The sequence below is a fragment of the Anomaloglossus baeobatrachus genome, chromosome 6 (assembly GCF_048569485.1).
Source record: "Anomaloglossus baeobatrachus isolate aAnoBae1 chromosome 6, aAnoBae1.hap1, whole genome shotgun sequence".
NCBI classification, from domain to species: domain Eukaryota; kingdom Metazoa; phylum Chordata; class Amphibia; order Anura; family Aromobatidae; genus Anomaloglossus; species Anomaloglossus baeobatrachus.
In genome coordinates, this window is record NC_134358.1 from 83,079,728 (window position 1) to 83,092,848 (window position 13,121).

A 13,121-nucleotide genomic window follows, 5' to 3' on the forward strand; every position below is an offset into this window, starting at 1 on the left:
GTATTGTTGACTTTTGTTTGCATCGGTTTCTGTTTTTCTTCCATAGCATTAAAATACTTCCTGTATTTCCTGATCAGTAAGTACGTGTATGGAGACACGTTTGAGAAACCAAATTTGAATTTTTTTGAGGTGGTCAAAAACTGCTTGGAGATATGCTCCTTTATGGGGTAGTTTTTGAAGCAATTCTTGGTTTCCTGAAGTGGTTTTGGAGAGATTTTTAAGCATTTTGGAAGAGTTGTTTTCCTGATGCTTTTTTTTGCAGCCTTCTGATTATTTGATTTGTTCGAAGCGGATTCCATTCACATCAAAGAAGAGAGATTAATCTTCTTTTCTACCACCAGGCGTTCTTCAAAACTGAAGCAGTAAAAAAAACACTCAAAAGACTGAACCTATGACCATCAAAATGGTTTTACAGTAGAAATGAATAGTAACAATCTTTGAAACATTTTTTTTTAAACAATTTTTCAGGGTTTATTGGAGCAAACCTTTTCCATAAAGACTTCGAAAAACTCTGTGTGCACAAACTTTAATTCTGGTTAATATTCTAATAACTGTGATTACATCTTTTGCTCTGGTAATTACAGACTTGCTAAGTTGCTGTCCCAGGTAAAAGTGAATAACACAGGAGTGAGTTTAGAGATTGATGTCCATTACCAGCCCTGGACAGTGAAAAGAGTGGTGGCCGCCTCTCCATCCCCGGAGACTGAGAATGAGGAGATTATGAGGCGGTTCTTTGTTACTCTCGGTCAGGTAAGACCTTTAAAATAGTTTTGTCCTAATTCACACAACACAAGGAGAGGACTTTCTAATTTGTAGTCTGCACCTTTTTGATTTTCTAACTGTAAAGTCACACATGGGAAACTCGCTGTGGATTAATCCTGCAGTCTTTCCGTAGGAATCCACAAAACTATTCTGTGCGGAGTCGCCTATGTGGATTCTGCTGCCGTATTCACTTTAGCTGTGATTGTGACACTATACATACATCTGAGGCTTTAAATAGTTGAAAATTGCTTTTTTCAGTTAAGCTAATTAGTTCCATAACAACCAAGCGCCAATTTCCATCACTTGCTTCTGGGATTTAATGTTACGCTACTGTAAATTTACAGCACAGCGTTAAGGCTCCTGCAATAGTATCGTTGCAGTCAGGTCTCCGGCAGTCAGGGACCTTAGGTAAAAGACAGAAGCGGTTTTATAGCACTCAGTGAGCTCTATTCCCCAAGACCTACCCCGAAATAAGCCGTAGTTGGATTTTTTTGGGGTATTCTGAAGAATGCTTAAAATATATGCCCTACTTCAAAAATAAGGCCTAGTTGCACTTCCATAAGGAAGTATCCCAGCAGCTACAAAGTTAAAGAATACAGCAAGACCCTTCATCAAAGATAGCAGATCCCCCCCGCCCTAAACAAAAATAATTGCTCTCACCAGACCTCAAATAATAACATTTGAACATTTGGCAAGTTCCAATGGTGGATGGGCTCTCACAAAGAGATCTGTGTCACTGTCCAGTCCCTCATCGTTACAGCTGCCATTGCACTGCAGCTCTCACAAACAGCGGGTACCAGTAACATTACATATGACCATGGGGAATAGGAAGTCTTAAATACCAAAGGTTAATTAGTAGTCATATCCCGGACAGCTGTGCTGGCCCTATAAGTCTAGGTGAGTGCACCCGTGCGCCCTCTAGTGTGCATGTGTGAGGCCCGCAACCTGGAAGTCAGAGCTGAGACCACAGGAGGAGAGGCAGGACACTGGAGTGAGTGTGCGTCACGGACCCGGGACCGACGGGGAAAAAATATGGACGAGGTAGCAGGAGAGCAGCCTCGGCGGGGATCGGGGACCCCAGGGGTTGGAGCGACGGGTGGTGGGCGGCGCGGTCGGACCGGGAGCATGACACTATAGAACTGGATCTGCATCAGAATAGCAGATCAGATAAGAAAATGTGCATCTGAACCAGTTAATAGGATTAACACAAAATATTGATTTTCCAGAATGTGATGACAGGATTACATGTGAATAAATGTTGATTTTTTTTTGCTCAAGAATAAATGTGGATTGATATTCATGGGAAAATATTAGACATCCCCTGAAAATAAGCCCTAGTGCTGTTACGTCACCACCGGAGTCCGCTCCAGCGACTTCTGCTCCGATCGCCAGGCGACACAGTGTTCCTGTCGTGGGTGGTGCTGGTGATGGGAGAGGAGTCGATGCCAGCAGCAACGGTGGGCGCAGGCTCCGATCATCCACTGGGCTGGGTTATGGGATCTGCAGTACCACTGGCTGACTGTGGGTGGCGTGTGTCTTCCAGCTGAAGTTGCCAGCGTTCAGCTACATCCAATGGGAAGACACCACACCCGTCTTAGTTCCCCTCCTGTCTGCTGACCTCTGCCAGAGAGAGTTCTTATTTCCTGGCTCCTGATCCGCCCTATTCTATTTTGTGATTCCTGTGTGCTGACTTCTGCGTGTTTTCTGACTACCCTTCTGCCTGCTGTTTTTGTACCTCGCTGCTCGATCCAGATTTCACCTCTGCTATGTTTTCTCATTACGTCCTTGCCTGCCGATTCTGTCCTTGTTCTGCTATTCCTGGTTTGACCCTGCCTGACGACTACTCTCATTGGACTGCAGCCTTCCACAGGTAGTGATCACCAGGGCCCTGTGTAATTCCAAATCCCTGTATAGGGGTTAAAGGGTTTCAGGGTTCTGGGGGTCCTACTTGGTGAGTGGCTTCCCTCTAGCCTGTCCATCACATCCCATCTGAGTCTGTTGATCCAGGCAGGTGTTACAAGTGCATCTTTTGGAGTAAAAACAAAAATATAAGACACTGTCTTATTTTTGGGGAAACACGGTAGTACCGAAGAATTGGTTGATGTTTCTGAAGGACATGAACGCTGGGGGATTGTAGGCATAGCAGGACTCCTGGGTCCTATCAGATGCAAGTGAACTCTGCTAGTGGCATTTGTCACTCCAGTCAGCCAGATTACCATCATAAAATTGCCCACTTTCTTCATCCATAAGCCAAATTTATCACTGCTACATATATATTTTACAGGCTTCTTTTACACAGACAAAAGAATGGTTTACAATAGCAAAACAAAGTACTCTTCTCAATACCACCAATTCGGTGTCTGGAACCATCGCTTGGGGTGACCATTGTAGCCAAGGTAGGTAACCACAATTAGGATTTGTATGTAGGACCATACGTAAATGGTATGTCCAAAACTGTAGACATTTATCATTGCTCCAATAGATCTAAAATGATATAAATGTTTTGCAAATAGCTTCTATTATAGAAGTCTAAAAATTTTTACCCTTAGCTCAATTGACCCAATTGATCAAAATGTGTTGCCATAATTTTTTACAATCATTTTTGCCTGGGTACGAGATGTGTTTTATGACTACAGTTAGGCTTTGCTAAGGTTACGTTCACACGACTGTATTTTCAGACCAAGTTCTGTCCATAGAAAAAAACTAAATCTACTTGGATCAATTTTATTTATTTATTTATTTAGGATATTCAGATGTGCAGTTTATTTTTACATAGAACAAATGTCTGCATAAAAATAAACCACAGCAAGCCCTTTTGTCTTCCGTATTTTGGATGAGACTCACCAATTAAAGTCTATGAGTGCTCACAAAAAGTCGGTCCCTAAAAGGATCATTTGATTGGAATCCAATTTTTACTGATGCATTGCCACTATTATCATAGGAAACTGCATTTGTTTTTGCAAATTTTAATAAATGCTGATGTATAAAAAATTATGCCATATAAATTTTATATGGATGATGTTTTTTGCTGGATGAACATTAGATGATTTTTCGTATAGGCTTATGTAAACTTAGCCTAAGACCTTATTCAGACATCCGTATTGTTTCCTTTCCCACCCCCCCAGATACAGCACTTACCCCTTATAAACTATGGGGCTGCTCACATGTCCATATTTTTACAGTGACCATGTGTCTGCAGAAGACATGGAGACATGTCTGTTTTTTCCAGGAGCGCGGATGACAAGGGCCAATACAAGTCCTTGGGTCCGTGAAAAACACGTAAAGCACTCGGATGTCATCAATGTATCATCCACGTATTGTCCATGTGTAATATTGGAAAGTATACGAGAAGCCTTGTAATTTATTTATTTATCTATCCGTGAAAACACTTATGGTAAAAACGGACACATGGATGACACACTGACACCGGTACCATTTTTTCAGGGACTTTGTTTAATTACAGAGATGTGAATCAGACCTAAAACTAAGGTTTTTGGAGCACCAAAATCCTCCTCAAGTCACTTCAAAAATAATTGGAAAACTCTTCTTTATTTATCTGATCATATGAGAGGTTTTTGTTATCTGTTTGTTTTGTTTGTTTTTTTCCAAAGAGGCTTTTGAAAAATGCCTTGTGGAAAAAAGAAAGTGCACGTAACTTCTTTAAATCTGATCCTAATGGAATCCGCAACATAAAATGAAAAGGTTGGCAAGAACGTTTCAGGTTAAGACTCTTCACTAACCCTTTAAAACCTCTTCAAAAATGCTTCAAGAAAATTAAAAACTATGTTCACATGGAGTAATTGAAAAACCACAAATTTTTAAAGTGTAAACCACTTCAGGAAACTCCTTTTAGCTATGTGCACGTAGTGTCTTTAATGTGAACCTGTCAGGTGCAATATGCACCCAGAACCACAAGCAGTTCTGGGTGTATATTTCTAATCCCTGCCTAACTATCCCTGTAGCTAGTAGCATTGATAAAGAGATTTTTAGAGAAAGTATTTCTAAAGATCCTTTATGATATGTTAATGAGCGCATGGTCTAGTCACAAGGGCATTAGTTTCCCTGACTAGCCTGCCCTCTTAGCATGTTAACAACCCTTCAGGGGCGTACTAACATGCTATTCAGTGCCCATCATCATCGGCATGGACGCGCATACCTGTGTCCTTACTAACATTCTAAGAGGGCGAACTAATGCCCTTGTGACTATTCCCTATGCTCATTAGCATATCATAAAGAATTTTTAGACATACTTTTTCTATAATCTCTTTATCTATGCTACTAGATGCTAGGACAGTTCGGCAGGAATTAGCAATATGCACCCAGAACTGCTCGTGGTTCTGAGTGCATAGTGCACCTGACAGGTTCCCTTTAATCCAGGGGTCTCAAACTCGGCTGGGTGTATGGGCCGCACAGAAGAAAAAAAATAATTTGTGGGGCCGCATTCTTTGCAGGACAAAGTGACATTTTTATTGGTACCATAGATATATTTTTTTACACACCTTTTGATCACTGATTTTGAACATTTTTCACTTGTTTATTATAACAAATGTGCACATTCTTTGTTTAAATATAAAATAAAGAAATCATTTTGATGGTAAAAAAGAAAAATGTCATGCCTTATTTTGAGTTTTCTTTGTTTTTTTTGGTTTTTTTTTTTACATTTTATCCCTTTCTTGTAACTAATAGTGTTACAATTAGCACTATATAGAAATTTTGGACAACATCTTTTAGTAATGTTCCCTATGTTTTTGTAATGTGCCCCATCCTAGTCCCCATCCTACAGTAATGTACTGATCCTTGTCCCCATCCTATAGTAATGTTCCCCATCTTTGTCCCCATCTTGTAGTAATGTGTCTCATTCTTGTCCCCATCTTATCGTAATGTGCCCATCCTGTAGTAATGTGTTCATCCTTGTCCCCATCTTATAGTAATGTCCCCAACCTATAGTAATGTGCCCATCCTGTAGTAACGTGTCCATCCTTGTCCCCATCTTATAGTAATGTTTTCCCATCCTTTTTCCCCTTGTAGCAATCTCCCTATCCTTTAGTACTGTCCCCATCATATAGTTGTCCCATTCTGTAGTAATGTGCCCATCCTACAGTAATGTCCCTATCCTATAGTAATGTGCCAACCTTGTCCCCATCCTATTGTAATGGCCCCACCCTTTAGTAATGTGCAACCTTTTCCCCATCCTATTGTAATGGCCCCATCCTCTAGTATTGTCCGCATCCTATAGTAATGTGCCAACCTTGTCCCCATATTATAGTAATGGCCCCATCCAATAGTAATGTCCGCATCCTATAGTAATGTCCCTATCCTATAGTAATGTCCCCTGCCTTATCCCTATCCTATAGTAATGTTTCCCTTCCTTGTCCCCTTGTAGCAATGTCCCTATCCTGTAGTACTGCCCCCATCATTTAGTAATCTTCCCAGCCTTGTCCCCATTCTATAGTAATGTCCCCATCCAATAGTATTGTGCCCATCTTTGAAATGTCCCCATCCTTTAGTAAAGTCCTCAGCCTTATCCCTATCCTATAGTAATGTTACCCATCCTTGTCCCCTTGTAGTAATGTCCCTATGCTGTAGTACTGTGCCCCATCCTAGCCCTCATCCGATAGTAATGTCCCCAGCCTTGTCCCCATTCTATAGTAATGTCCCCATCCTAGTCCCCATCCTATAGTAATGTCCCTAGCCTTGTCACCATTCTATAGTAATGTCCCCATCCAATTACTATTGGATTATTACTATTGTAGTACTGTCCCCATCATATAGTTGTCCCATTTTGTAGTAATGTGCCCATCCTTTAGTAATGTCCCCATCCTTTAGTAATGTCCCCAGCCTTGTCCCTATTCTATAGTAATGTGCCCATCCTGTAGTAATGGGTGGGGAGGCAGTGGTGGTGGCTGAAAGGGGGCAGTGGCTATAACTTACCAATCGCTCTCCTCAGCTTCCACAGACGCCAGAGTGAAGCTGGGGGGAGCGGTCTCCAGCCCCAGATCCACAGTGATTGGAGAGATCGGTCACAAGGCCGGTCTCTCTAATCAGAGCTGGGGGCGGGTGAAACAGAGGTCACCCAGCTCCAGCCAATGATCAGCGCTACAGCTGCACTGATCATGGCTGGATTTCAATGTTTCAGCCATTTTCAATGGCTGAAACATTACAGGGGCTGTGATTGGCTGAGCGGCGTTTGTCAGCCAATCACAGCCTCCATAGGTCCGGGGAGGAGACACCACCCCTCCTGTGGTCAGGCAGAGGTCACCTCCTCCCCGAATCTAAGGTATTTGCAGCAATCGCAGCCACCGGGGCTCCGGAGCTGCGATTTTGCCATGACGTACTGGGTACGTCATGGGTCCTTAAGTACCAGGGAGCCATGACGTACCCAGGACGTCATGGGTCGCTTAGGGGTTAATGTGCCATCCTTCACATACACATACAAAAAAACAAAACACACCATTCTTCTCACCTGTCCCGCATTCCCTCGGCTGCCTCATCTCTGCTTCTTGCTGTCTGCAGGCCCGTGCCCCTGGTGACTATTGCGGCCGGTGCATAGGCCGCAGCCCCTGTCAGTAATTTATGTTATGGACTCTGAGCACAGCGCCGGCAAAACATTCATCTGACATAAAGCGCAGACAGTGGCTGCGGCCCCTGCACCGGCCGCGATAGTGAACAGTGGCACGAGCCTGCGGGCTGCACGAAGCAGCCTGAGGGGCCGCATACGGCACGCGGACCGCGTGTTTGAGACCTCTGCTTTAATCCGACGGCTCCTTTTTACTATATTTTCCATGAAGAGAGCCGGCGGCTTCTAATTGGAATCCACCTAAAGAAAAAACATGATATGTCTTTTAACCGCTACAGATTTTCTTTTGAATGTTTTTTTTAAAGGTTTTCTGCTTGAAAGCGATGTTGTGCGCATATAGCCTTTTTGATAATGTTTTTTTTTCCTGAAGTATTTCCAAAGAGTTATTTTCTAAAGCGTTTTTTTCAGTTTGTTGACTTGACAGTTCCTAGTTTTGGAGTCAATTCCTTTACGATCAGATTGAAAAACATTATATGGATTTTTCAAAATCTCTTTAGGAAACAAAATACTGAAAAGTCACAGATAAAAAGCAAAGTGAATTTTCCTATGAAATTAATAGAAACAGTGAAGTTTTTCGAGCAGTGTTTTCGAGTGCATTTGCTCCAAAAAAAAAGTCATACAAATACCCAATATGAATATTGCCTAAATGATTAACATTACTTTTTCTTTTACCAAGCTTCTCAGAGTATTTCAAGTCACCAAAAACCAAGTGTTTCCCACACTAATAAGAATTCGTTGTCTGCTAAATCTCAGAGGGACAGTAAGATAATGCAGGATACATGGGAGAAGGAGGAATATTGTGTATCTATTGCACCTTCCCGAACTCCAAGCCCGATAAGACTTTACGTTGAGCAGAAACCAGAAGATCCTCAAGTTCCCATCTTTCCGTCCATGGAAGACTTTGCTTTTTATTACGTCGATCAAATTATGAAGTCTGCAGTTTACAAGCTGAATGGTACCGTTATGAATAAAAGTGTAAATGAAGTGGATATTTTTGACTTGTCTGAGGTGACAATCCAAAAACGACCTAATACATGGGTCTCCTCTACCTCCTCTATTGGAGAAGAGCTTGATATCTCCGAATCACATAGTGATGAATTGAACATTTTGGATACTTCTCATAAAGCGCAGGAATATTCCTATATCCATTGCTGGGAAGACTTTGGAAAGTATAAGTCCTTTATTAGGGGAACTTCAGGAGAAAAACTTTTTTTGCTTTGGATGGATATTGAGAGGCTGAGGTCTATTAAAAAAAAACAACGGTGAGGTTTTTTTATGGTTTATTAAAATGATCTCATTTATATGATGTTGAAATTCAGTTTTGCCCAGTGCAAGTGCCTTAAAAACATTGTTTACATTTTGCCCCTAGAAAGTAATAATGCTCCGTGTGCTCCTTTGACAGTCACAGTATCCTGAGTGCCTCTTAAACAATAATGTTACTTAAGTGCCCACTTAAAGGGAATCTGTCACCAGGTTTTTGTCACCTAATCTGAGAGCAGCATAACTTAGGGGCAGAGATCCTGACTCCAGCGATGTATCACCTACTGGGCTGCTTAGTGTAGTTTTGATAAAATCACTGTTTAATCAGCAGTAGATTATCATTACAGGACTGCTTGGTGTGCTGCAGGTAGTCCAGCATATTCATGAGCTGTGTATAACTGCTATTGGTGCAGCAGAGAAAACATTGATTTTATCAAAATCACAGCAAACAGCTGGATATTTTGTATAATGCTTGTAAAAACAAGTAATATTGCAATTTACTGCTTATTGAAATTTGCAGCCGTTCTTGAGATATTTAACTTTTTTCATTTGTTTACTTGTTGTCTATTAAACCGACCACCACTCTGCTGCCCTTTAGCTTGTAAGCACCGCACAGATGTTGGCTGGGTTTATAAACGTAACAACAGCACTCTGTAGTAATCCCGGCCAGCTTCAAAACAGTGCTTACAATCTCAATAGAAAATAAGCTTGTAAGCACTGTGCATGATTTGCGGACTAGCACTGGTGGTCGGTCTCCTAGACAACGAGCTGTAAACAAAAGAAAAGTGTTAATATCTCAAGAACGACTGGAAATTTTAATAAGAATTAAATTGCAAAATTGTTTGTATTTACAAGCACTATCTGACAATATCTGTTTAGGAAGATGATAACAGTCCTTTAAAGGTGCACATAAGGAACAAATCTTGTGTAAACTGTCCTAGGATATAAAGTAGACCGCATTCAGTATGTTCTAGAAACAGACCACACTTATTAAATTGTCTCTAGTCCAAAATATACAGAGAGAATGTAAACATTCATGAAAATGCTCATGGGTCATGATAAAGGTGCTGACGTGCACTTTTATGTTTATCGCACTGGGGCAGTAATATAATATAAGCAGGAAGCTGAATATACTGGAATGGCGCTATAGACAAGGTTACATAATGGTGAAGCAGTAGAGAGTAGTGAGATACGTTTTCAGTTTTCTAAACTAATTTTATAATGGAGGATTATTATTTTCAAAAGGAAAAAAATATATCTTTTTCCGTTCTTCATTTTTCCTACCTGTGCCTAATCATGTAATAAAGTAATGCATGTTGTAATTAAAAAAAGAAAAAAAACATAACGTGTTTTTAATTCTTTCAAGGCATCTTAACAAGATGAAAAACCTATATATGGTGGTAACTGGTGACCAATACCTTCACGCTGAGGTCCTGGGAAAACTGAACCTTCTAGACACAAATCAATGGAATGAAAATCATCTACGAAATGTCCAGAGTGAAATAACCAAACCATTGCTCCTGTACTGGTAAGTGCAGACCGGTTCTCCCCGTTACTTTTCTGTATTAATCTACACTGTCTGCATAATTATAAGCAAATTGTATTTTTGTTGAATATTTTATTATTTAACAAGTACAGCGCCGTTGGTTAATCCAAAAGGTTAATAAACACAAATTTAAGAATGTTAAAGTACCCTGTCAGATGAGCAAAGGGGCAAGAACCTGTTACTGGTGCCAAAACCTCGTTTTTCTCCAGGCTTCAGGAGTCTAACTTTAAGTTGATCGCGAGGTGGTACAGAGTCCCAACCAGATTACATCAGATGTTTCCCAGACTGGATCCCTGTTGTTGGAGGTGTGGTGCGGACAAAGGGGACTTTGTACGTATCTTTTGGTCCTGTCCGGCCTTGCAGTGGTTCTGGTCTGGTATGGGGGAAGTAATCAGACAAGTGATAGCAACAACTCAGGAGTTAGGCCTGGAGCTGTTTTTGCTACAACTGTTGGAGTCCTCCATTTCCACCTATAAACACTCATTGTTGCGTTTCCTGGTGATGGCGGCTAAGTTGTACATCCCCTTGAAATGGAAGTTTGACGCTCCCGCTGTAGTGCCCAACAGGGCAGGTGTTTTAACCTACTTGTTGCCGGTCCGGGGATGCATATCCTCTGCAATGTCACGGGGTGGCCTGGCCTAGTTACGTTGCCCCGAGGCATACAGAAAGGAGGGTGGACGTTGGTAGGAAGGATGGAGGTGGTATTTGGAGGTGGAGAATGTGAGTGACGGTGAGGAAAGTCTTTAGATGATCGTGATGCCACCTGCGGTATGCGGCCAGGTAGGCGGCCGCCGCTGCAGGGTCTCTCACCGGGGCAGATTTGGGGTGCAGCCGGGATGGTATCGCTCCCCACAGGCGGAGCAGACCCCAGGAGGATGGCGGGGGCACGGTGGTCCCTGGGAGCGCCGGAGCGCAGGGCGACGGCAATCAGAGTCAAATAAATAGGTGCGGGTTCCAGGTCTTTACTTACTGGTTCAACACCGCACCCCAGGTACTGGTCTCTGCCGTGATGAAGCTCCGGTTGATTCCTGGTAGGTCCAGTATGGCAGTCTCTGTTGGTCTCTCCTTTTCTAAAATGCGCCGATGTGTCGAACCCTGTGGCATAAAGCACCTTGGGGACCCCCTTGATTTTTTAAGTGTCCCAGCCCTATCGCAGGTGAAGTGGATCCTCTCCTTGGGACGAGCCGCTGAACTCAGTCCCGGATCCTGTGTATCACTGTGCCTCGAGCTATTTGGGTGGTGGAAAGGATACTTGAAATCTTTCCGTCCTTCAGATTTTGGAAGCTAATGTGAAGTAGAACTTACCCTAGGGCTCTGCACCCTGTACTAGTGCCAGTCCCGGTAAGGCAATGAAGCTCTCCTTCGGCGACCGCTGTTGAACTCTTCCGTCCCACAAGATCTACTGGTACCGGTCCCCTCCCTCCCGGTGTCTCCAGCCTGCAGCCAGTCTGGCCGGTTCTACCTGGAAGGGCTCTGAAGCATGCCTTTTAGGGACCGTGTTGTTCTGTGTCCCAGACTGATCTAAAGTAATTCTGTCTCTGCTCCTGTATTTCCCTGTGCTCTCCCCTCCCTCTGGATGAGTCACCAAGCTAGGGACTGCTATAGTTAGTGAGAAGCCAGTATAAGGGTACCGGCTCACTAAACAACGTACCAGAAATTCCGACCATGATACGACCTGGTCAGGATAGCTGGTGTGTCGCTACATGGTCACTGGTAAGCTGTCAATCAGGCAGATCTCACCAGCAACCAGCCACCAGCGACTCTGCGCTTGGTAACCAGGGTAAATATTGGGTAACTAAGCAAAGCGCTTTGCTTGGTAACCCGATATTTACCCTGGTTACCAGTGTACACCGCTTAGCGCTGGCTCCCTGCACACGTAGCTAGGGTACACATCGGGTTAATAAGCAAAGCGCATTGCTTAGTTACCCGATATTTACCCTGGTTACCAGCGTACGCTGCTTACACAGAATCGGTGCTTATTGGTCTCCCGCCGTCAAACACGCCGATGTGTGATGCACAGCGGGAGACCAACGAGCAAAAAATGAACCAGAACAGTGTGCAACGATCAGCGATTTCACAGCAGGGGTCAGGTCGCTGCTTAGTGTCACACACAGCGAGATCACTGATGAGGTCACTGGTACGTCACAAAACCTGTGACTCAGCAGCGATCTCACTAGTGATATCACTATGTGAAAAGTACCCCTTATTCAAGGGAAACTGTCTGACTCATTTCCTGGCTGTGTTAAGCAAGCTATGGCACAGGTTGTTGTATAAGAGAGACATACCAGACACCAATCTCCCCATCCCCGGGATGGACACTGTACCTTGATTGAGATGCAGTACCTTGTGGCGACCAAAAGCCTCAGGGGCGACACCCCCCACCCTTGCACTTTGGCCTCTAGGATTAATGATCACCTACAAATGGAAGATCTGACCTCCTTGCTCTACGATAGATATGAGCTCTTTTATAGGACCTGGTTCCTCTGGCTGCAATTTAAGTACTCGGTTGATTATGCTAACCTGTTCACAGACTTATAGGCTTTGGCTTTTTAGGCTTGTGTGATTCTGCCCCTGGAGGAGCAAGCCACCCTCCCTAGCTGTCCCCTCTTTTTCTCCTTGCCTTGTTTGTCAGTTTCCCTTCTTTTTCTCCCTGGGTGGGGCCTCTTCCCTCCACTGTTAGTAGACTCTTTTCTTGGTTACACTCTTTTCCCTTTTTAGAGAAAAGACTTTAAAATTTAGCGGGCTACTATTTGTAGTCTGGGAAGGGGCCAATGTCCATGGACCTTCCCAGCCTGATAATAACAGCTCCAGGTGTCTAGTTTGCCTTAAATGGCTATCAAAAATAGGGCAGAGCCTACGTCATTTGTTTAAATTATTTATTTAGTTCCCAGCAGCAACCTGGGAGTCAGAGATTCATGCAGGCATCTTCCCTATACTGTTCCCATCCGTTTGAGCACTGTTTCCATCCATTTCAGC

At 43.2% G+C, this 13,121-nt stretch overlaps 1 protein-coding gene across 3 annotated transcripts in view; it reads left to right on the forward strand.

Annotated features, from left to right (window-relative positions):
- RGS22 (regulator of G protein signaling 22) overlaps positions 1–13,121 on the forward strand; it is a 154,638-nt gene that overhangs the window by 33,974 nt on the left and 107,543 nt on the right. For all 3 annotated transcript variants that reach the window (XM_075316243.1, XM_075316244.1, XM_075316245.1), the window contains exons 6-9: positions 585–750; positions 3,047–3,158; positions 8,016–8,601; positions 9,966–10,127. In XM_075316243.1, coding sequence (XP_075172358.1) covers positions 585–750; positions 3,047–3,158; positions 8,016–8,601; positions 9,966–10,127 — 1,026 coding nt within the window. The remainder of the gene's footprint in view (positions 1–584; positions 751–3,046; positions 3,159–8,015; positions 8,602–9,965; positions 10,128–13,121) is intronic.